General features: G+C 44.6%; 1 protein-coding gene across 1 annotated transcript in view; it reads left to right on the plus strand.

Annotated features, from left to right (window-relative positions):
* LOC135377308 (microspherule protein 1-like) overlaps window positions 1-23,484 on the plus strand; it is a 32,061-nt gene extending 8,577 nt beyond the window's left edge. Inside the window, exons 3-15 of the mRNA XM_064609645.1 lie at window positions 10,261-10,376; window positions 13,294-13,518; window positions 14,074-14,115; window positions 14,197-14,277; window positions 15,631-15,740; window positions 16,932-17,040; window positions 18,212-18,350; window positions 18,429-18,504; window positions 19,446-19,474; window positions 19,556-19,648; window positions 19,730-19,812; window positions 21,937-22,152; window positions 23,175-23,484. Coding sequence (XP_064465715.1) covers window positions 10,261-10,376; window positions 13,294-13,518; window positions 14,074-14,115; window positions 14,197-14,277; window positions 15,631-15,740; window positions 16,932-17,040; window positions 18,212-18,350; window positions 18,429-18,504; window positions 19,446-19,474; window positions 19,556-19,648; window positions 19,730-19,812; window positions 21,937-22,152; window positions 23,175-23,255 — 1,400 coding nt within the window. The 3' untranslated portion in view covers window positions 23,256-23,484. The remainder of the gene's footprint in view (window positions 1-10,260; window positions 10,377-13,293; window positions 13,519-14,073; window positions 14,116-14,196; window positions 14,278-15,630; window positions 15,741-16,931; window positions 17,041-18,211; window positions 18,351-18,428; window positions 18,505-19,445; window positions 19,475-19,555; window positions 19,649-19,729; window positions 19,813-21,936; window positions 22,153-23,174) is intronic.
* The last annotated feature ends 1,208 nt before the right edge of the window (window positions 23,485-24,692 follow it).

The following is a 24,692-nucleotide window of genomic DNA, read 5'->3' on the forward strand; positions in this document are numbered from 1 at the left end:
GGTTGGGGCAAGTCACGACAGACAGACACATAGAAGTTAGGGAAGACTAAAGGAAACTAAACGAACGGACATCTGCGGTACTAGGGTACTAGAGTTAAAAGGTACGGGCGCCACAAGAATGAGGGCACAGCACACACGTGGTGGGCAGTGAGCTCACAGGCCATGGGAACTGGTACGGAGTACATGTTACTTACTTGAGAAGGGATACTAAGAAATGGGAAGAAAATTGGAACAGTGGAAGAATGAAAATAAATAAATAAATAAAAGAACATAAAAATGTGGCAGACTTATAACGACGGATGTATACAGGGTGCTTCACGTATAAGACTGAGCAGAATTTTTATTTAAAAAAAACCTACGAGAGCAGCATAGATGGTGCTTTTGCAGTTGAGTTCTACGGCCAGGCGGACATCCTCTCGAAGAAGGTGTGCAACTACGAGGCGACTAATTAACTAAAATTCATTAATTAACTTTTTAATTAGGGGATTTCGGGCACAAGCGAGTGGGCAGATTGAGGGACTATCCCGGTTGCGAGCCATTTCACCTTTAACAAATCCTGAAACCCGCATGTGCGTTAAAATATCCATTCCCGAATTTTGATACGCAAACGAGCCGAAACCGCGGCGACCGGCAACGCGGGGAGTACAGCCCTCGTTTCACGTCAGAGAGCCACGTGATTTGTAGCGGTGAAGATAATCGGAGTAGGTGCCGCTCAGCTGGCCAGATAAACCGTTTTCCGGCCCAGATAAACCTCCGTCGGCGTGGGTGATGCGCTTCTCAGGCGCGCTTTTTTTCGGTTTCGGCTCATTTGCATACAAGAACTCTGGGACGGATATTTTAGCGCACGTACGTGTTTCAGGATTCTTTTAACATGGAATGGTGTTCAACGAGGATAATCTCTCAATCTCCCATCTCGCTTTTGCCAGAAATTCCTTAACTAAAAATTTAATTAACGAATTTCGGGTAATTAGTCATCCGGTAGTTACATACTCTTCCAGAGGATGTCCTCCTGGCTGTAAAACTCAACTGCAAAAACAACATCTATGCTGCTCCCGTAGATTTTTGTAATAAAAATTCTGGTCAGTCTTACGTGACGCACCCTGTATATATCGCTTTCGCCGACCACTCCACATTACTCTCAATACGTTTTGTGTTTTCGTCCGATTTCTGGATTTTCCACTTTTGACAATGAATCGAGTTACTTAATGTCTGAAATTAGAGCGAGTGCTAGCGAGAGCTCCAGGATGCTACTTAAATGTGTCTTTCTGGCATCAACACTTTCTCCTGTCTTTTCTCTCACCTCTCCACCACACAGGGCCAGACTTTGTGGCTCTGCGGCCCACGTTACAAGAAACCAGCTGCATGGCCCCGCAGCAGAGCCCACCGGGTGCCTCGGGATCCCGTCGGAGGCGACTCGAGGAACTCCAGGAGCTGGTGCTCGAACGCGAGCTCCGCCGCATCGAGATCGAGGAAAAAAAACTCCTTGTCGAGACGCAGAAACTTCAGCTCGAAAAGGAGAACCTGGAGCTGGAGAAGCAGAAGCTGCAGCTGGAGATAGGCGAACTGCAGTCGCACCTGCGGCACTCGCGCTTCTCGTCGGGATATTGACAAAAGGGGAAGCCTCCGAGGCGCTACTTTCTGTGAAAGGGACACTGGTCGCAAGGGAAAGGGAACTCGGTCGTTCTCGAACGCTGATGGGTGCTGCGTGCGACACCTGTTGAACAGACGCCGATGTAGTATATATATACAGGGTGTTTGCTCCAACGTGTCCAGAAATTTTGTTTAAAGCGAGCGATAAAAGAGAAACAAGCGCTACTTTTCAGTTACATGGATTAAGAAACAGGTGCTACTAGTGAAGCAGTGTACCTGTTTCTTACTCAAGTAGCAGAAAAGTACCACTTGCTTTTCTTTGATCGTTCGCTTTAAGTATAATTTCCGGACACGTTAGAGCGAACACCCTGTATATAAGTGTACAGTTTTGCGAATGTCATTGTTGGCGCTGCACCAGTCTGGTTGTGGATCTTGAATTGGATGTCCTTAGGAGATTTGCTAAGAAGTGGTTCGCTGTGGTGGTCTCTGGTTGTCAGTGAGACTGAACTAGAAGTGTTTTGTCGTATCCCTATGTATTAATATTGCGGCAATGCCACACCTTGGCTTTCGACTTCTCTACATTCTGATGATGTGTGTAGATTGCAGATTTTATGGGCGTTAGACACTTTTAACTGCTTCTATGGAAGGTGCCATAGTAGGGGTGCGTTAATGATGCGAGGAAAATCGCCATGGGGACCTGCTGGCTATGCTGCCAGGTTGTGTAAAGTGAAGCCTGAAAAAAAGGGGCCGGCTTAATTATGGGAGTGAATGCTTCGGACAGGATTAGAGACACCTTTTTGACCCTTGTCGAATAGGTTGCTGGACTACCAGCTGTTACGAGGCACATGCCAGTGTCGAATCGGGAAGCAGAGGGAGGGGCCCCCCACACGCAAATCGTGGGTACTACGAGGGTACCGGGTGTGACGCGGGCTTTCTAAGAACTCTAAATGTAGACTATTTAAAATTGTACGTTAAGCGAACGCAGAAGGATGTCGTTTGTTTGTCATTAAAAGTCACCGAGGGTTATTTTATACTGCGACAGAAAAGTTCCACAGGAAAAAGTGTTCCAGAAAAGTTCTAACGGACATGAGCATGAATACCATAGCCCACAGATAGCTGTACAGTCCCTTTTTATGTTAGTTTCTGAATGATGCAGTCCAGCTTACCTATGTTAGTGTCAAGGTGAGCATAGAGGAAATATAGGAAACACACTTGTGCCAGCATTGTGGTGCTCAGCAGTTGCTCAATGCAGGTGGAGTGTCATGTTATCTACACATGTTACAGGCAACAGGCAAAATCGGGCATTTCGTTAAATTACTGAACTATTCTAGGCATTTTATGAAATGCCAGGTTTGACCAGGCATTTAAAGTGCCACTCCAGACTCGGGAAAACAGAGTTTATTTTATTTACAGATAAAATGGTTAAAAAGCAAGCGAGCTGGTGGCTAAGATCCATGACGAAAACCCGAGGCTGGGAAAAAGACGAAAAACAGACGACACAACACAAAGAGACTTTGAGTTGAGACTTTGTGTTGTGTCGTCTGTTTTTCGTCTTTTTCCCAGTCTCGGGTTTTCGTCATGTATTTTATTTAGTCCACGAAAAGACAGTGCCTCGAGGATTCTATTCAATCCTGTTTACGAACGCTGTGCATTTCTGTCAATTTCTGAAGATCTGCTGAACCTCCACAAGTTTTGATGATGCAAGGAACGGTTAACGTAAACGTTTTGTCGAAGGTCGGAGCGGTCGGAGGATATGTCACGTCAGTTTGTGCATTCTGCATTACAACTTCCCACAACGATGCTCAATCACTTTGCAATTAACCAGGATTGAATTGCCTTCAGAGCTTTATGTGAAGGCAGCACGATGCTCCATCTGCACTGAGTAATTATTGAGTACAGTTTGTCAGTCGCTACCCCGTAATGGTCCCAGTGCCCGGTAATTTTTCTGTAAGATGTTTGACGAGAAGGCAGCGACCAGATTGCGACCAGTGCCTTTCATTAAAGGTCATCATTGCCCACAGGAAGCTGTAATATTGCTGATAGCTCATATGTGGAAATTGTGGTTTTTCAGATATAAAATTGCGCTTCTCTATTTCTGATAATCCAAGCTTACGAGAGGTCATAGTTGTATCAGCTTTTACATCATCCCAGGTCGAAATACCACTAAGAATGCTTGAGCATCAGCATAATTCCAATTTTGTACGTTCCACACAAAATATGTTTATTTATTTATTTATTTAGAATTCTGACATTAAAAAAATGTCGTAGAAGGAGTGGCATGCAAAGTAGCAGGTAATACACTGAAACAACTGAACATTTAGACTCCATAGTTGCAGTCACAATTTGGTTAGGAAAGTTATACAAATTTGCGCATACCTAACAAAATTCAACAGATTATTTTCTCCAAAACACAAATTTTGAATTAGATGTGCGATCGTAAAACTTTCACCACACCCGCGTGTGGGACTCTTGGGCACCAATAACCTTGCTCTCAATGTGTGACGACTTAGGCCAGGATGTCTGTAAAAACAGGCAAGCATGCGTGTTAGTGAAACGTGGAAGAAAAGAAAATTGTTTTTAGGCTCTTGCACTGCCCCTTGTTGATGTGCATGACAAGTGTAAGCATTTTCTTTAGGGAAGGATTTTAGGAAATCTCCTGGTACTAGTTGCAGACCTAGGGAAAGATAACCATGTTTCTGCTGCTGTATCATGCAACAAGCCGTAACCATCTTCATGAATCCGTAATGAGATGCGTTGAACTGTCTAGCCGTGTGACATTGAATCCGGAGGGAGCAACATGTATGTGATGTGAAGGGAGATCATGTAAGCATACTCCACAGAACTCAGGGTTTTGTCTTTTAAGAGAATACAAGCTGAGCTCGTTTTTTTTTTTTTCTGAGAAAGTTGGTGACATGACCTTACGGGTTCCCCCCTCCAGCTTGTGTCCGAAATCGGATCACCATCGACCAAACTATTTCATTCTGCACGGGGTTTTTCCTTACTTTTGAGACACCCTGCGTATTATCAATAATAAATTTAGCATTTCATATATCATTTTAGAATTATTATTCTCATTGCACCGTTTCTGGGCACTTCTAGAAAATTAAAGAAAAGCATATCTCGGGCATAACTGGACCCAAATCAACATTTCGAGTACCGAATTTTATCACGAGTGGAAACATCAATTAAAATGACAGTAATTCCAATCAATCAATTCCAAGCAAGTTACATGGCCTGTCCAGCAGTTTGCCGTTGAAACGTAATATCTCTTCGTAACGCCGTGAAATGTTAGACTCTAAATTCCTCTGGCTCCTCCCGAAAATTCGCTTGGCCTCTTGCGCATCAGAACTGACGAGAAAGAGTCAAACGAAAACCCTCGAGGAGAAAAGCATTATAAGTGCGCAATCAAATTTACAAAAACAGTCTGAAAAAGCAGTCGCTGATGGCCGACACGATCTTCGTTTCTTTCTTCTCAACCCCACGCGCCACTTATACCTGCTTGAGCTGTGCCACCACGTGCCTGGGGACCATGTTACGTTCCAACGTTCTCCAATACGCTTCTTTTTTTTTTTTTTTTCGTGAATGGAGGATTTTTAAAGGTGTGCGGAACAGAGGACCTCCGCCGCTAGTCGCCTGCGCCCGTCGTTCTTCCGTAGAGGCTCATTTTACTCGTTGCGGAACGTGCTGCAGCGGAAAACAAAAAAAAAAGCATTTTGGGGGTGCTCCTTCGAAAATTGAAAACCCCTAACTCAGCTGTCCCGTAAGTTGGCAACAGTGGTAGTACTCAAGGTTTGAAAAATGCCCCGTAAGCGGTACCGTGAGGCGGAAATGGAGCATTATGGGGCGCAGCAGTAATGGAAAGATGGGACTGTACAGCAAGGATTAATTCTTGGTTCTTGGTTGATCGCTGAACAGGTGAAAGCCACGCTTCCGCTGTTGTGTTTTTACGATGGATTGGACCGCAGCAGTGGTCTCTGGTGTCACTGTTCAGGGTTCAGGCTACAGGACTAACACTGTTTACATACACGCTTATAGACACACGTTACTGCACTGAACTTGCATTTATTGATGAATTCTGTGGGACAGAAAAAAGGGACTGACAGAATGCTGTTGCCATGTGGAGCATGTTGAAAGCGAGACCGCCACTCCTGCTGTGCCATCGTGTTGAGTTTGGGCTTGAGAGGGCTTGTATAATGTGTGCGTAATGGCTTTGTAATGTGCAGCGTGTAATGGGGCTGCTGTGCGCTTTGTGCTGACCAATGACTGACATTCCAACCACATGCTGTTTAATGGTGGTAAATTGGTGACGTTCACTGTCTTAGAACAGTACTGGTGCCTGTATTGTCTGTCCACTTAAATCTTTCCAAGCCTCGAGTGCTAAAGACCTAACTCTGCCTCGGCACATTTGAGACCATCATTTTCTCCGTAGCGTCGCTAGTAGTCATGATCATAATGATACTGTGATATTGTTTGACTGTAGAAAGTCGTCTTTTGCGTGTAACGTTTTATGTTATGGAAGATCCCACTGGACATCGCATGTCCTTGTTTTCCCCAAAAGTGTGTGTGAATTGTTCTAGTTGTTCTGTCATGTTGGAATTTTTTTTTTTTTTTTCGTATACGTACATGCGAAGACAAAAACTACGCACAAGTCTGCAGCAAGATCCAAGATATCACGGTTCCCACTGCTCCTTAAAGCCCTTGAATGCCCTCGAATGCCCTTGAATTCGAAAATATTGTTTTCAAGGTCTGGAAAACTCTGGAAGCTTTCACGTTCCTTGAAAACACTCGATTTTGCATCTTTTTCTTATTCTCATGGAGCTGCAAGTGCAAATTCTACCTTTCCGTAGTCAGAACTATAGTTCTGAAGCCATAAATGTTAGCACTCATTGCAATGGGTATCAGTAGTGGAAACCAGGAAGCGTGAGAAATGAACGCGCCCTTCATTGTATTCATCGATTTTTCTATCATTTTTTACTATTTTTACTATTTACTATTTTTACTATCGATTTTTCTATCATTCATGGGATATTTCTATCCCATGATCTCTAACATTCAGGAGTCGGCAATCATATTGGTGAACGAATCACTATTGTCCCCCATGTATTATCTCATGCGATACCTGTAGGTTATAAATATTTGCGCAAAATATTGAAGGACACGGTCATAAACTGTTTGTCATGCCAGGCAGAATGATGGCTGAGCCTTAAAGGGTCCTTGAAAGACCCTTTATTTTTATTTTTTCAAATTTCAGTGGGAACCGTGGATATATTAAAAATGGTTCACTGCCAACATTTAGTAGAATCCAGTTCTGTGTGACATGTTTTAGACCTACAGTGTGTGTACATACGTACTTTGATGAATTTGAGAAAAATTAGTTGCGAGCTTTAAAGGAGCAGCGAAAGCCACCTCCGCCGCGGATGGGCTGTGCGACAACCAACATGTAAAAACAACGATCGCAGCTGACCGTGAGATATGTTCGAGAGAGAGAGAGAGAACACTAGATCCCTCTAGAAACCCCTGCTTCAGAGAGCCTGGAAGTGATGCGTAATGTAAAACCCCGAGACTAGGGAACACGAAAGGACAGACACAAGACGAAGACTTTGTGTTGTGTCTGTCCCTTCGTGTTCCCTAGTCTCGGGGGGGGGGTACCCATGTACCCGTCGTACCCGTCATACCCGTCGTACCCATGCCGCAAGTAGCACGCTGGTAATATCGCATCATGCCGGGAGATGGAGCCTCCGGGCAGGCGAGGGTTAACTGGCTTAATTTATTTATTTATTTATTTATTTTATTTATTAAACGTACGTCGAAGGCCCAATGCGCGCGATGGCCCGTTGGGTATTGCGTGTCGTACAGTAGCTGAAATAGAGTATTTAAGTTACATATCTTGAATACTTTTGCGAGTGGCCTGGTATCTTGCAAATACTTCCAAAGGTCGGTATTTAGTAATCAAACTTACCGTAATTTCACGCGTATAAGCCGCGCCGCAGATAAGCCGCAGGACGCGTTTTTTGGGACGTTTTGAAAATTTTCTGGCAGATAAGCCGCACCCGCAGATAAGCCGCGGGCAATACGAGACGACTGATTTGTGCGACAAAGGAGAGCATAGAGAAGGCCATAAACCCTGTGGTCCATACTCCGGGATCGGCACAGTGTACAACAGAGGAGGTCAGTTCTGGAGTTCTACCAAGATCGGGTGTTTTTCGTGGACTGATGGGTCAGTGATCTTCCAGAAGACGTGAATCAGTGTGACCACTTTCCTTAAAGCTGCTTGGGGGAATGCACCAGGAAGATCAATCTACTCGAATGTGGACCCGTTCCTGTTACGCACTGTTCGTGCGTAACAGTCCCTTTCGTTAAAATCGGCGTATGGGGAAAATACCAGGAAAAAATAGTCATCAGATAAGCCGCACCGGTGGATAAGCCGCAGGGCGCCCATGAGAAAAAAAAAATCGCGCATAAGCCGCGGTTAATACGCGTGAAAATACGGTAAATACTTTTTTCAATAACCTCTACTAATTTTCCAAGTTACTTTGAAGATACTTATCTGTGCGTGACACGAAGGTCGAGCAAAGGATTCTCTTGTTGCTCCTGTGCTGTACATGTGCATTAGCACCTCGGGTTTGGGAGCGTGCATGAGGCAAACAATTGAGACCCCCTATCAGGTAGGATAGAAGACACCGTGCAGAAAGCTGTAGCAAGAGAGGGCACGTAAAATATTAACTCTTTATGAGGTTAAAGCAACGATAAGGAGAAAACTGCAGGAAATTCTGTTGTTTCTGTAGAGCATTCGTTCTCATCTGTAGAGTGCCTGTTCAGTATTTGGGGTAATGTGTTTAAAAAAACTGGGGCAGGCTTCTGGGACAGTAATTTTGAAAAGCAGTTGTTCCTGCGAGCTAATAAAACCTTTCGGTAATGCCACTTTCAACGTATGCTCTTCATATTTCTTTGATAGCGAATTCCAACTGTGACGTCAAAGTATCTTGAAAGTAACGAGTTACTTTTAAGCGTATTTATTACTCTATCTTGAACAACAAGAACATGCAACAATGGGCATGCAAGAAATGGATAACTAGTTACATGCACTAGTTGCATACAGATACAGATTTATGATAATGATGGAGTCTGGTGAATATACTCAGGCCATGTTTAAATAGTGTACATACCACATGAGTAATTTAGCTTTAGTGAGATCTGCACATCTCCCGGGACTTAAAAAAAAAAATGTTTTGAAGAAACAGGTCTTCTTGTAGAGTGCCCTAGCTGAAATTCTGAGTCCAGGGACTCTAGATGGGTGTAATCAGGACAAGTGTCTTTTCATTGCTCTTTTGAGCAGCATTCCTCATGCTCTTAATATGTGTGGATTATTCCAGTAAAAAACGTGACATTTTTTGGATAGTGACTGCACCACAAAGGGTTGAGAGCCCAAGTATGCGACACATTTAATCAGCTGTTCCTGAAATTTCATTTAGCAAATAGCGGTACTCATGCTTTGCCGTGTTTGTGTTTGAATTTCTGGAAAATTTTGACTTTTTCGGAGGCCGTCCTAAAAACTTCAATTTTTCCAAAAATTGAGGGCTCCGGTTGGGGCGGTCCAACGGCTTTTGCCAAGTGAAAACGCCGAAACGCTACTTATGTGTTACCGTACACATTGCAGCACGTTTCTCTGCACGTTTTTCTCTCTCTCTCTTTCATCTCGGCATGCCGGAAAAAACTGTATTTCCTGGCATGCCGAGATAGACGTCCAGAGGTGCGACTTTGAAAATCCGGCTCACCTCGCAAAATCCGGCACGCCGGGAAATGTGCAGTAATCTGGTACGTACAGAGTGTGAGTTATCTATAATGTGTGTTAATTTATCGGTACGAGCATTATTTGCTCGCTGTGTACATGTAATTCTGGACGCACCCCCAAGAATAAAACTTTCCTGTCGACATCCCGGTTGTCTTTTTAATGAACTGTGTAGTACCAAGGCTGTCACACGGGGCTTCAACGATCATTGTTGAACGTGTGCCACCTAAAGATGCGAAGCCCCGGAAAACCCCCCGGAAATTTTGAAACAGATTTTACGGGAAAAAAACAGATTTTTACGGGGTTTTTTTTCCTCGTCTCCGGAAAAATTGCCCAAAATTTCCAGGAGAAAAAATTCAAAAATAAAAAGTCTCGTGCCTTCGATGCGTTGCAACCTGCCAATAACCACCAACTCAGAGCTCCGTCTGGCCGCTCCAAGAGGTCGCCATCACGTTCACATAATGTCTGAGTTCTGGTCGGAGTGGACGGGATGTTCCAATTACCTATCGCCAAGTAGACAGCGGTGTCATGGGATGCTGTGCTCCGCATTTACGCCTAGAGGATGGACACTACTAAAGCTTCTAGCTCATTATATGCTGTTGTTTGGCGGGCAGTGCTACGACTCCACTTTAAATGGGAAAGAGACGCTGTAACCACGTTTGTTTCAATTTTTTCAAATTTTTTGGAAAAAAAACCCGAAGAAAACCGTTGTCCTTTCTTTCTTTTTTTTCCGAGCGATTCAAAATTTCCGGAAATTTTCCATCTCTAGCTGCCACCAAGCGTGTAGCTTCTCAAAGAGCACTCTTTGAGACGCTAGGTGGCACTGAGTACTGGCCGTGTGACGGGTGGAAATGAGTCTTGTCCAATTGTGCTCTTTGCAGAGTCGCCGCCCAGCATCTCGCATCTGAAGGGTGCCTTCACGAATGTTGAAGGCGAAACTTTAGTCGGATCCGTGTCTCCCCTGCCGCATGGGAGTTTGAAGGTGGACAATTACTTGGTGAGTGTAACAAAACTATTAGGGAGAAGCTAATGAAAACAGCAAAGAATCAAAGAAATTTCACCTCTCTAGGTTCGTCAACGAATACTATCACGAGCGACTGCGCAAAATACCTTCGCCGAAGCTCGCCAGATCGCGGCACGATTAAACTTACCAAAGCGTACCGGAAGGTCAGTGGCGAATAAAGCGACCGTTATCCTCCGACCGCAAGGCAGGACATCGGGGGGGCCAACTGTCAGTCGACAGATCACGCGTCTTCATTTTGCCTGCGCTGTTTTTCTTTTTCTCTTTTCTGTTCCGTTTTATTATTATTTTATTTATTTAACAATACCGTCGAGCCCCTAGCGTGATACTACTACGGAAGATGGCTCAGGAAAACAAATTAACGAAGAAGCAAATTAAAATCAAGCACTTAACTATCCCCTAAAGCACTAAGCATGATATACTCATCAGCTTACTGTTACGCTATACCGGGTGTTTCACGAAGGTCCCCCGGCTGAATAATTCGTAAACAGGTAGCATTGTCGAAATGCTTTCTCTTCAGTGGTCGTCCCTGAGATATCTGCAAAGGACTGAGCAGTGAGCAGCTCATTTGCATATGCTCATTAATTAAAGCTCCTAACTTTTAAATTTTACTTAAGAAAAAGAAAAGAAGAAAAAATAACATGTCAACACTTAGTAATCTTGCACGGAGCAGTACGGACAGCGGTGTGGACAGTTGTGCTCTTTTGCTGAGCTGTCCAGTTGCCAATTACGTGTTCATCTGCCTGGTTCACACACACGGGGGTGACGGAAGATGAGGAACAGACGGAAGAGACGCTTCGGTATGCCTTCTCCACCCTTACCTGGTACGCAGTGCCAGAACTGGTGGTTTTTGCGTGGCTTCTTTTGCTATGCCACCACCATTGTGGACCTGCATTGTCATCTGCTCGACGTAGTAGCACTCTCGCTGTGGCTCCTATCCAGCAGGTGCATACAGGCCGGGAACTCATCCAGAATTAGGCGCGCACTATTACGGAACGAATATGCACGAAAGTGGTGCATTGCTTGCACTGGTGCAGCGATGATGTAAACCATGATGGAAGAGGCACTTGACGGGTCACCTACGATATTTGGGACTCTGTAAGAACACACGGGTATTTGCCTGTAACAACTAAAGATGGAAAATTTGTAGTCCAGTGTGTTGAAACATGAAACATCTGTCCTTTAGTTGGCATCAGTCATGTTGATTGATTAATTGATTGATTGATTTTATTTAATGTGCCCACAAACAGCCGTGGCCTTTAGTGTGGTTCACGAAACACAATACATATTCTCTATACAATAGGGAACTACACATGCATAATGCTGGCTAATTATTAATTAATTAATTATTAATTAATTATATTCAAGGTTTTGAGACATGGCAGTGGTCTAAGGACGGCGTACCATTCCTGCATAGTGCTCACATCTTTTCCAACCACATGCGTTCCAACCATGAGTTATCACTTTGCCAACTTAAGGACAATCGAGTTCTTCAAACTTCGGGCGGCAAAACTTTTGCCCGGTGACAACTTTCTTCCTTTTTTTTTTTTTTTTTTCTCGTTTTCTTCCGCTAGAATGTTCCGTGGGGATGATAAGAAACGTGCTCTGCATTGCAATTTGCGATAGGGTTGACGGGCAGGTGGACACAGTTCTGTACGGCATCCTGGGGATAGTTGCGAAAGAGATCCCGATCCCATCCTGGGGTTCACATTTAGAAATCCATAAAAACCACGAATTTTAAAAATGGCTCGGGACTCTGAACGCTAAGCGTCACGAAGGTACTGCAGTCCGAAGGTCGAGCGCTGGGCGAACTCTTCCGCCGCTCTCCACTCTTCATCTTCTCGCCCATTTTTGGAGTGATGTTTCATAGTGAATAAAGGAAGTGCATACTCTTCCGTTTTCGTGACGACGTAGGCCGTTGAAAAGTGGACTGGCCTCTGGAGAACGTCCTTCGTTATGGTGCGACCTGTGTGATCTCTATGTATAAAGGCTGGATCGCGCGTGGGAGAGGGGCTCGTGGGAGAGGGGCTCGTGGGAGAGGGGCTCGTGGGAGAGGGGCTCGTGGGAGAGGGGCTCGTGGGAGAGGGGCTCGTGGGAGAGGGGCTCGTGGGAGAGGGGCCCGTGGGAGAGGGGCCCGTGGGAGAGGGGCGTGCATTCGGGCCGCCATATTGGACGGCCCACTGGCGCTGGCTGCTCCCATAGGAAACAATAGGAAGCGATTTGATTTGGAGTATTTATTGCGGTTTAAACTGGCATGACATGCCCTTTAGTTTAAAGGAAATTTTAAAAAATACGGGCAGCCCCGCTTGAACTAAATGCAGACGACAGAATGCGTTGGGCCCACCAATATGGCGGCCGGTGACCACGCTGTGGGGCACCCTATGCGCGATCCAGCCTATACTATAGAGATCAGTGGGTGTGACCTTCAGGTACTTCGGGCAAGCGTGCGCAGATAAAACGTCACTTCCTGTTTGTCTGCTGATGCCTCTCAGCACTGTTCGGTGCCACCGGCAACGGTGGCTCGAAAAAACCTCGGTTTTCAAAACCCAACAGTTAAAAAGCCGTTTGAATGTGCGACTTTGCATGTCTAATCCATGGACTGCAACGTAAGAAACGGAGCCATACGTTTGGTGGGCTGCATATGGTTTCTCAACCCCTTTAATAAAAAGAATACCACTCGATGAAAAGACTGCAAAGTGTAATATCAGTATCAAACCTCAGGTCTGCTCACGATTGATACAAAGATATCGAGATAGGAAAAGAACGAGAAGATTTTGGACTTCCCGGCCACACGTTTCCGAGAGGTTTTAAGATATTGCGAACATTGCTACGCTGCATTGCACGAGGCAAAAAATTAGTCACGCGCCAATAAATACTTTTGCTTCCGGTGTAGTCGGAGCAGCTGCAGAAACGGCGCAGTTCTTCGCGGTCCATCAAGCGCAAGAAGTTCGACGACGAACTTGTGGAGAGCAGTCTCATCAAGACTCCGCGGCAGAGGCCGCTACCGGGACAGCCTGGGGCATCTTTACCCACATCACCCCCGGTGGGCTTAGCAGCTGCCAATGTCACCACGTCTACGGTGGCAGCATTCTCCGAGGGGGGAGGCAGCAGTGGTCAGGTGGGTTGACAGCGCTCCAGCAGGCAAACAGGCTATCCCCTTGCATTTTGGACTGCAAAACAGAACCTAAATTCTGTGTGAATGCCTGCCGGGTGTTGCCTTGTGTTGCTTTGAGATTCCCTGGTTCCCTAGAAGGTGTCCTCAGTGTACTTCTCATGTGCAACGAGCCAACTCATCACATGTTTTTGTACATATTCTTCGTTATGCTGACTATATTTCCGAAGCTAAAAGCTACGGTATGTTGAAAAGTTGAGCCGAAAGGCTTGAGCCGCATAAAGGAGAAGCGTTTCTTTGAAAAACTATAAGTACTATAGTACATGGTGTTGTTTCATGTACCAACAGACCCAAAGGACAGTTTTAACTAAAGAGTTTTGTTTCTTTAGTGTTCCTTCCCCCGCCTTACATCTTGAATTTTCCGCACAGCCTCGATGCAGCTGCGATTCATTGAACTCGCGTTTGCAAACAGCTTTGCTAGCCAGCAAATCGTTTGAACTCGAATTTTGAGGTCTGAAAAGTTCTGTTGCACTAAATTCTTTATCCTTTGCCCTCTCTCAGTCATCGAAGTCAACACCAAAACGCGTGAAAAAATCTTGCAAGGTATGCCTAATTTCCATTCTTGGTTGGTATTAAGTTTGGCGTTGGTCCTTGTGTGATACCCTGTATGAAACCTTCTCATAGAACGCCCAGACCCTCGTCACGAAAGACCTTGGTCGCTGGCGGCCGATTGATGACTATGCCTTGGTTCTTGCTGTGCAGCAGGTGAGCAGGTTTTCGTTTAGAAGCCAGTGACATGCATAGTCTTGCAATTCATTCTGCGCGAATAAATAATGGCTCCAAGAGGAAAAGAGGACACCATGTTTGCATGGGCACTGTAACTTGCACTGTACTGAAGAAAAGTAGGAACTTAGCTATTACTAAAGTGAGCGATGTTATAAACGCTCATGGGAAGAGACGGCTGGGATTAAACAGGTGTATGCAGACATGTAGGCGATTAAGCCCTCTGGCTAGATGAGTACCCTTCAGGCTTTAGGTCTGCCCAGGATGATCAGTGCATTGGGTGGGAATCCGTTAGGGTTGCGCAGTGCTCCATGCAATAATTTAACTGTTCTTCTGGTGCTCCACGCTAAACAAGCTGACCTGTATCAGATATGTTCACTTACTCGCAAAAGAACACCTAACTGTGGTCGGATTGCTTTCAAATTGCTTAACACGTTTAGTTGATGGATTAATGACACTCTGTGTCTTTAATATAACTGTCCCACGGACATCTCGAGGGCCATCGAACACACTGTCAATTAACCCTGCTGCCATTGGAAGTTGTCACATGGGCACACTTGGAACACAGTCGGATCAACTGTCTATCAAGTTGATGGAGAACTCTGTTTTAGACTCCTGAAGGCGTTTGAGATGCGAAACTGTATATTCATGCATGCGGTGTTCCACACTATTCTTCTGTAAAGAAACATTCACCACATTATGTTTCTTTCATCACAATTAGCTGTACAGTAACATTGCATTATTTACTTTTTTGCGCAATATAATGCCATTGTGAACATTGAGCTCTCAATGGCCATCCTGCTTTGCTGTGTAGCTGCACCACAGCTTCTTTGAGTCTAATTGGTTTCGAGAACATCAAAGCCGATTGAGTCGACTGCCATTTCAAACTGCCCATGTGACATGGCTGTAACTCACCCTCGGGATTATGCGAGTTTGCACGTGCTTTAGTAAGAGGTACCATGTCATAGAGCGCACTTTGTTTCAAATTTGGTCATGTTTAGTGCCCAACATAAAGACATGTGAACAAACATGAGGTGGCTGTCATGCGTGCGAGAGGCTTTTGTTTAATTCATTTCATTGGCAACAGTGGTGTTTCGACAGTGGTGTTGTGAAATTAATGCAAAAAAGTCAGTTTGGGCCTGATTACTGAATTTACAGAAAGAGCGTATAATATAAGTCAGTACATATTAGAAAGCAGTTGTAATTTTGTTTGTTTTAAAACTTTTATAGCACACATTGACAGTAGGTATCTTTTGGTCCAACGTCCCTTCATAAGTTTGCGAGTAGTAGAGCAGCCTGTATGGAAGTGTCCTTTCGTTTTTGATATTTTGCCAGACCACAGACCTCGAGACAGTTTTCCGTGGCGTCAAGTTCTCCTGCAACTTTACGCTGCAGGAGATCAAGGAGAGGTGGTATGCATTACTATATGACCCAGCCATTTCGAAGTAAGTATGTGGTCATGTACATACTGTACACATTGTACAACTTACTTCCATGTATTTACCAAAGAACATTCAAGACGTCTAGCCTGGATTTGATGTCTTTTACCGTATAATAATATACAGGGCATTTTTTTTAATCGACACAAATTTTTAATAAAAATTATATTTTCTATTTCGTTTTTGCAGGTGGTTGTATTGCCAGGTGGACATCCTGTAGGGCAGTGATGCAACTACTGGATGACTAATCAGCTAAAATTATTTAATTAACGTATTAATTAGATGTTTTATGGGAAATGTGAGATAGCAGAATTGGAGATGGTCATTATGAAAATCCATTGTCCTTATTAAACACCTTGAGAAGCGAACATACCTTGAGATATAAATTCGCAAATTTTGCTGCGCAAGTGAGTCGAAACCAGAGCTGCACACTACTCTAGGGCAGAAAGAGCGACAGGCATTCCATGCGAGAGGGCCAGTGATGGAGCTGATTGAGTAGGCGCTAATCTATTAGCCAGATAGACGGCTCTCCGGCCCAGATAAGGCCATGGTCATGTCATTTCTGCACTAGAAAAGTGTGTGGTTCTGTTTTTGGCTCATTTGCAGAGAAATTTGGCAATTTATGTCTCAACGTGCGTTAGCATCTCAGGACGTTTAATAAAAACGATAGATTTGAATAATAACTGGTTCCAATTCTGCAGTCTCGCGTTTCCCATAAAACGTCTAATTAACGAGTTAATTAGAGAATTTTAGCTAATTTGTCGTCCAGTAGTTGCATAGCCTGTCCTACAGGATGTCCGCCTGGCCGTAAAACCTGCCTGCGAAAAACAAAATTTATGCAGCTCTGATAGTTTTTTAATAAAAAATTTGCGTTTAAAAAGACACACACACCCTTATAAACCATTTAGAGGCACTCAATTATGACAGTTACATCCACAATCGTATGGGTGGAATTCTCGTAGCAAAGACTAGTTTTGGTGTGTTTTTATTATTGCAGTTTCGGTGCATAAGTCTTAATTTCATTTTTGCTTACTCTCTGCCCATAAACGGCTTACGGCCATTTTCAGTTTTAGATGATAAGACAGTAGCAGTGCCGTTCCAAACATTCTTTTGGTCGCCGTACGATGGCACTGATACAGGTTGTGGTCCGGCACGAATTTGTACGTATTAAATGAGATTTTTGAAAACCATGGGTAGGATGGCAGTGGCTGCCATGAAGCAGCTGCATCCTGATGTGCTAGCCAGCATACAGGCCAAGGCCCTCTTCAGTCAGGAAGAAGAGCGCCTTCTCGGCACGATAGTATCGGTGAGTCCTTTTATAACGTTCTTTTGGAGCTTGTTGGAAAACTCGGTCACCAGACTGATTTTTCCCCCCCGACTCCAAAAATAGCTTTTGCTACGGTTGGAAGACTACCGAGAGTAATATGTGCAGGTATCGATACCGTAATTTCGTGCGTATAAGTCGCAGGATGCGTTTTTTTAGGGAAGCTTCGAAAATTTTCTGGCAGATAAGTAGAGCCTGAAGTTTTAGGGTTTTACCCGATTCTTCCCCGAATTTGCACCCCGAATTGAAGGTTGCCTCTTTAGGGTGAAACCCGATTTTTACCCGGCAAATTGCCCTCTCTGGGATGTCTGTAGGAATGCACCAACTTACTTGTTTGGCAGCAAAATGCAGTTGCATCACCCTTTGTACCAAACCGCTGCAGTTAGTTTGAATAACTGAGCCCGATTTCTCCCCGATTTTAGCGTAATAGAAGTTTTTTCAGCCGAATTCGCATGAATTTAGTGCAGACGTTTATTTACCCGATTTTTACCCCCCGAATTTAGAAAAAAATATTTCCCGAAAACTTCAGGCTCTACAGATAAGCCGCGGGCAATACGGGACGAGCGATTTGTGTGACAAAGGAGACCATAAGGGAAGGCCATAAACCCTGTGGTCCATACTCCGGGGTCGGCTCTAGAGTTCTACCGAGATCGGATTGTGCCCTCGTTGGGCATTTTTTCGTGGATTGATGGGTCAGTGGTCTTCCAGAAGACATGAATCACTGTCACCACTTTCGTTAAAGCTACTTTGGGGAATGTACCAGGAAGATTAATCTACTCGAATGTGGACTGACCCGCCCCTGTTACGGACTGTTCGTGCATAGGCAGGGCGGTGCTGTTCCACAGACACTGTGGGCCCTTTCGTTAAAATCGGCGTATGGGGGAAGATACCAGGAAAAAAATAGTCATCAGATAAGCCGCACCGGTGGATAAGCTGCAGAGCGCCGTGAGAAAAAAAAAAATATTGCATAACCCGCGGCTAATACGCGTGAAATTATGGTAGTATAACTTACATAAAACTACTAGTAGCATAAATACAGTAGACCAATTTTTCAGACTCTCTGATTTTTCGGATAACGCCATCGGAACTCTCCATAGAACCAACGTAATTTTCACATCCGTCACGGGTTTCCTACTTTGCTGTTGTCTTTCAGACATCACAGCCAACACTGGAGACCTTCCAGGAGCTCTACGAGAAGAATATAGAGATATTCCTGTCCTCGAGAACTCCCAAGTCATTGATGTGTCACTGGACACTCATGAAGCAGTACTACCTGTTGCCAGACCAAGCAGGTGCGTCACCAATGTTGCCACTTAATTGGAAACTTATTGGACGATTTCTCATCGCTGTATCTTGCGCTTTCAAACCAGTTCCTTCCAGGTCAAAGGGAGATTACGTACTCAATTTTTCCGACGCCGAGGAGGCACTGAATGATGTGGAACTGAAGTAAGTTGCTGTTTTGCTGAAACAGTTGTGTTGTGCATCATGGAACGGGGCAATGCTTTCAGGCAGAAAACTGTTACAACTATTGATCGATTTATCCGAGTCTATTGGCAGTGCTGTGCAATTCTCCTAAAACAACTGTATGTCGTACACCGCCGGCGACTTATCCGGACCACCCCTACACCCTTGCAGATGTGCAGATACGATACAGATGCAGATACGCGAATTTGAGGCTGCCTCGGTCTCGTGCGCAAAGCGATAAAGACCGGACTCTTTGGCGGTGTATTTTAAAAGCGATAAAAGCGACTCGTCCACAATGCCGACGTGAAATTGCGCTAACAAAAGTTCACCTTCACCTTGCGTCACCTCGTCTCGGCAAGATTAGAAAAATATTCGAAAACTGCGAACACTCAAAATCGCACGCGAATACTGTCCGAATAGCATTGCCTATTCGATTCAAACTGGATGTTTTTCGAATATTTGCACAGATCTAGTTTTGTCCCTAACATGTGACCAACATGGCCTATAACTAGGGCCTGACTTTTTTGGGTTTTATTTTTGGCCAAATTCGGGGGGTAAATATCGGGTGATATTTTTCATTTGAAAATTCGGGTGTATTCGGGTTAAATCTCGTTACGGCATATTCTGTCGTCAGGAATTCGGGTGCATTCGGGTGATTTTTTTGTTTAATAAAAATTTGTCTTAACATGGAACTAATGTTTAGCAATGTTATCAAACTTTATTTTAACGCACGCTTATGAGTGTGCCACGCGACCCGGATGTTTTCGGGTAGATTCGGGTTAAACCCAAATTTTACAGATTTCGTTCGGGGGGTAAATATCGGGCGGATACGGGTTTAACCCTAAAAAGTCAGGCCCTACCTATAACCTATACCATACCTATACCAACCATGACCTATAACCTGATGACTTGTCACCTTTCAGCTCCCCCAAAGATGAAACGTTGGAACAAGGTAGGCACATGACAGGAAATGTCAATTACTCGTACTTCCCTGCAATGTGATGATAAGCTGGCTTTCCTGCTTTACGTTCAGAACTTTTCTTGGCCGACCGGAACGTGAAACGAGAAATTCGCCAACTGGAAAATGAATTGCCCAAGTGGCAGGTCCTCGTTGATAGCGTCACTGGTGAGACGATTGAAATATTTAAAAAAAAATTGCGTGACCATTTCTTCGTTTCCTTTTTCTTTTTTTTCTTTTTTTTGGTAGGTGTTACTCCTGCAGATTTTGATAACCAGACCTTGGCTGTGCTGCGTGGTCGCCTTGTCAGGTACCTGATGAGGTCAAAGGAGGTAATTTTGCCCCTCCCAGTATTATTAGAATTGTTTTTATATTGGCACAAAAATACACATGCACGGCAATTTATTTATTTAGCGAATTTTTACAATAAATCTACGAGAGCTACTGCGGTTCTCGCAGGTGGGTTATGCGGCCGGGCAGGCATCCTGTCGGAAAGCGCACGTAACCAGTGGACGACGAATTACCTAAAATTGATTAATTAATTTATTAATTAGATGTCTTACTGGAAATTGGAGCCGGACACTATTTAAATCCACCCTCTTTTTTTAAATATCCTGAAACGAGCATGTGCTTTGAGGTATAAGTCACTAAATTTTTATATGCAAATGAGCGGAAACTGAAACCATGCACTTCTCCTCACAGCGCAAAAAGAGGGAAAGGGCATTCATGTCGGAGGGCCACGTGTTTTGCAGTGACCGAATTGATTGGAATAAACACTGACCTGTTGGGCCCGATATACAGTGAAACCCGTGTATAACGATATTGACGGTAATCGCGAATTCCATCGTTATACGGGATACATCGTTAAAAGAGGGATGACGTAAATAGCGCATCTCCAAAAAGTCGCGCGTCACCCCGCGTGTAGCAGAAGAAAAAGAAACAGATGCTAAAAAAAACGCGAAGCTGTGTGACATCGCACTGGCTTGGGAAAGCAGCGATCAGAACTCGTGGAGGGAACCAGGGAACATAGCAGGACAACTTCTGGCAACACTACACCGTCACCATTCCGCAAGTCGGCTTCACCTAACGCCTGTGTGCTTTAGGAGAAGCTCGCTTTAGAACACTGTCGCGCAACTCGCGGGTGGAAAGCATGTGCTAGGCCTTTTGAATCATCGCGCGAATTTGAGCAGCATTGGCCAAATACGGAGACAAAAAAGCGTTACAACCTACCTCTTTCACTGCCAGTATTTGAAAATGAACAGTCGCCGTCTATTTTCTTGCCTCAATTTTTATTTTGGTTTAATTCTTTTGATGTGAATTTCGGATTATACGAATTTTTTCCGCTACTCCGTGAGATTCGTATCATCGAGATTCTACTGCATCTTATCGCGGCGATTTTCGCCGCGAGGTTACGCGCATGGGACAGTGCCCAACATCGTTATACGAGTACTCGGAACCGCGGTCTCCATCGCTATACGCGGGTTGTTTCCCCGTAGAAACAATGTATATTTTGAAGGTAAAATCATGAACAATCGTTTTACGAAGGATATCGTTATACGCGATATCGCTATCCGCGGGTTTTACTGTACCGCTTTCCGGCCCAGATAAGCTAAAAGTCATGTCGTTTCTTCCCTTTGAGAAGTGCATTGTTCTGGTTTCAGCTCATTTGCATACCAAAATTTGGCGATTTATATCTCAAAGTACGTGCTCCTTTGAGGATAAAAGGGGATGGATTCACATAACGATTGCTTCCAATTTTCCTGTCCCACATTTTCTCGAAAACATTTTAATTGAAAAGTTAATTAATGAATTTTAGTATGGTAATGGTATAAATATAAACTATAGGCCAACCAGTAGTTGCATGCACTTTCCCACAGGGTATCCGCGAGACCACATAACTCGCCTGCAAAAATTGCATCAATGCTGCTCTCACAGTTTCCTTTTTTTTAAGTCTGTAAAGGATAAAAAAAAAAAACCTGTCTAGGCTTTGAAATTTGTTGCTATGGCAGCGTAAGCTGTCACCACTCCTCTCTCTAGTGCTTTCACGGTGCTATTCGCTCCGAGATCGAACAGAGTCGGCGTGCTGCGGAGAAACTATGAACTACCATTGTGTGGACGCGTCGTCTGCTTTTACACGTTTATTCAGCGCTTACCGCTGTAGGTGGAGCATTGGGGAACCGAACAGGTATCGCACCAGTCATCTTCCGGTGAATATATACTAGAATTACGGAAAAGATCCATCAACTCTGAACATTGGCCCACGTGTTATCCGCGCTAGAAAGGTGACAGTTTCGCCCCCTATAGGTCGATCTCGCAGCGAATAATATTTCTTTGTTGATGCTTTTAGCCCTTAGGGCCGACAGTATCAACAAATAAAGAAACGGTAACTTCGGGTAGTACAGTATACTGATCACAATGCAATGAGCAAACCACTTGCTTTGCGTCTTGGACGTCAGATCACATTGGGACGAGTCACCAAAGACAGCACGATAGACGTGGACCTGTCGCTCGAGGGCCCGGCGTGGAAGGTGTCGAGGCGTCAGGGCGTCATAAAGCTGCGCAATACGGGCGAGTTCATCCTGGCCAATGAAGGCAAGCGTCCCATCTACGTGGACAGCAAACCGGTCCTGGCTGGAAACAAACACAGATTGAATAACAACTCTGTGGTCGAAGTAAGTAGTATAGTTAGGGCCTGACTTTTTCGGGTTTTATTTTTGGCCAAATTCGGGGGGTAAATATCGGGTGATATTTTTCGTTTGAAAATTCGGGTGTATTCGGGTTAAATCCCGTTACGGCATATTCTGTCGTCAGAAATTTGGGTGTATTCGGGTGATTTTTTTTTTGTTTAATACAAATTTGTCTTATCATGGAACTAATGTTTAGCAATGTTATCAAACTTTATTTTAATGCACGCTTACGAGTGTGCCACGCGACCCGGATGTTTTCGGGTAGATTCGGGTTTAACCCTAAAAAGTCAGGCCCTAAGTATAGTAAGTAAGTAGTAAGTAAGTTGTTAGAGAAGCAGCAACACGATTTGCCGTACACCACCACCAGTCACCTTGCTTTCTCACGCATTTGATTCAGGCGGGCTTTGAGTACAGTGGAGACCACGTTATAACGTAACCGCTTACAATGCGGGACCGTTTATTGGGCGTCGTATTCCCCCCCCCCCCCCTCCTCCCCAATATTCTTCCTGTAGAGCATGATTAGGGAGTAACTTTTTCGGGTTAAATGCCATTCTCAGGTTCGGAGGGTAAAAATCGGGCCCTATTTTTAAATCTGTAATTCGGGGAGAAATCGGGCAATAATTGCGCCTTCGGGTGTTATCGGGTGTTTTTGTTTCTCATTGTGAGTGGCCAGCAGTACGTGGCAGCATTCGCTAATCAATCAATCAATCAAAAGCTTTATTTCACTGAAATACAGTGTGGTACTTGATATTGAAAGACGTCACAGAATGATGCACAAAAACAGCAATCGCGTTTTGTACCCATGGCTTAGCCATGGACCATGGGTGCAGCCCTCTTTACGGTCATGGGCATGTTGACGTTCACAGGGATGTGCGGTCAGGAGTAATATGGCCTCCAGCTGGAATTGCGTCACTCTCATGGCTTTACGTCTGTGCACCCCTCAGCTGCTGTTTTGGGATTACCAGTGTGTTTTCTTGGTGTTTTAATACCAATTTATTGTCTTGCAGATTGCAGGGTTAAGGTTCATCTTCCTCATAAACCAGGAGCTTATCAGTGCCATTCGCTCAGAGGCGACGTCATGTACATAAACAAACCAGCCATCCCTCTTTCATTGGACGAGACAGTCTTTCACTGGTAACCTTAATGGTCACCTCATTAAAGCCTGGCAACCATGGGTCATTTTGTAGAAATGTCATCATCACAGTTCAACAATTAGGAAGACCAAGCAACAGTGTGGCTGTTGTGCTTGAGCATGTTAATGTTTTGTGAATCATGGGAGAAAAAAGTAATAAATGGGTTTGAGATGAGAAAGCTACATTGTTGGTCATGAGTAAAGCTCCTAACTTTCTGCAGTTAAAAATTAACAGGTCCGCGAAGTGGGATTTATAAATAAGTCCTGTTTCGTGCTCCTGGAGCAGCTTTTAAACGACACTTGAAGCGCTTGAACACTCTCGCTTTGCTGCTCTTACTCCCTTTCTCTTTTTTTCTACTCTCTGCTCTGCTGCTGCTCCACGTCCTGCGTTCTCTTTCTTCGCTTTCGTGGGGAGGAGTGAAGAGGTCACGTGACGGAGCATGATACCTCTTTTTCGTGCACCCTCCAAAGGCTGGGGCGTGAAGAGCTGTTGGAAGAGAGCGCTCGCGTGCGAAACTCGGAGCGCAGAAGTAATTTTTAACGCCCTGTTTTCTTTCTGTAAAACTGTTAAGTAGGCCAGTAAAATCCACCATGGGAAGTAATTCACCCCACAGAGTTATAGTTATCGCGAAAAATTGAATTTGCGCCGCAAAAAAGCGACCGTGCGCGACGGTGGTGGAGAGCAGAACTAGCCTGTGACCTTGCGCTGACGCTACACCGTCCGCGCTCCCTGATTGGTTCAGAGCATCGACTGTTAGTTAGCTGTTCAGTGCTCTGAAGCAGACGCGGACAAAGAAGGGAGACAGGACGACTGCTAACTCTCAACTGACAGTTTTTACTACACAAAACATGTTTATATACACAAAAGAAGGGGGTGGAGCCTGTTCCTAGCAACGTGTTCCCGAGATAACTTATCTCCGCCGGGGAGAGGCTCAGTGACGGAGCGCTTACGCATTGATTATCGTCGTGTTTAGTAATGAAAAAGGCCTCTACTATTTCCCTCGTTAGCTGCTCATTGTGTACTGATAGCACAGTATACACAGCACAGTGGTATCAGTACACAATGAGCAGCTAACCAGGGAAATAGTAGAGGCCTTTTTCATTACTAAACACGACGATAATCAATGCGTAAGCGCTCCGTCACTGAGCCTCTTCCCCCGGGGAGATAAGTTATCTCGGGAACACGTTGCAGTTTAATCGCATGGTGTCACGTTGCTAGGAACAGGCTCCACCTCCTCCTTTTGTGTATATAAACATGTTTTGTTTAGTAAAAACTGTCAGTTGAGAGTTAGCAGTCGTCCTGTCTTCCTTCTTTGTCCGCGTCCTTGCGCTGCTTCGTCACGATGAATGTACACCAACTACCCCGCCTCCGCACACTGCACACAGGAACACT

The sequence above is a fragment of the Ornithodoros turicata genome, chromosome 1, assembly GCF_037126465.1.
Source record: "Ornithodoros turicata isolate Travis chromosome 1, ASM3712646v1, whole genome shotgun sequence".
NCBI classification, from domain to species: domain Eukaryota; kingdom Metazoa; phylum Arthropoda; class Arachnida; order Ixodida; family Argasidae; genus Ornithodoros; species Ornithodoros turicata.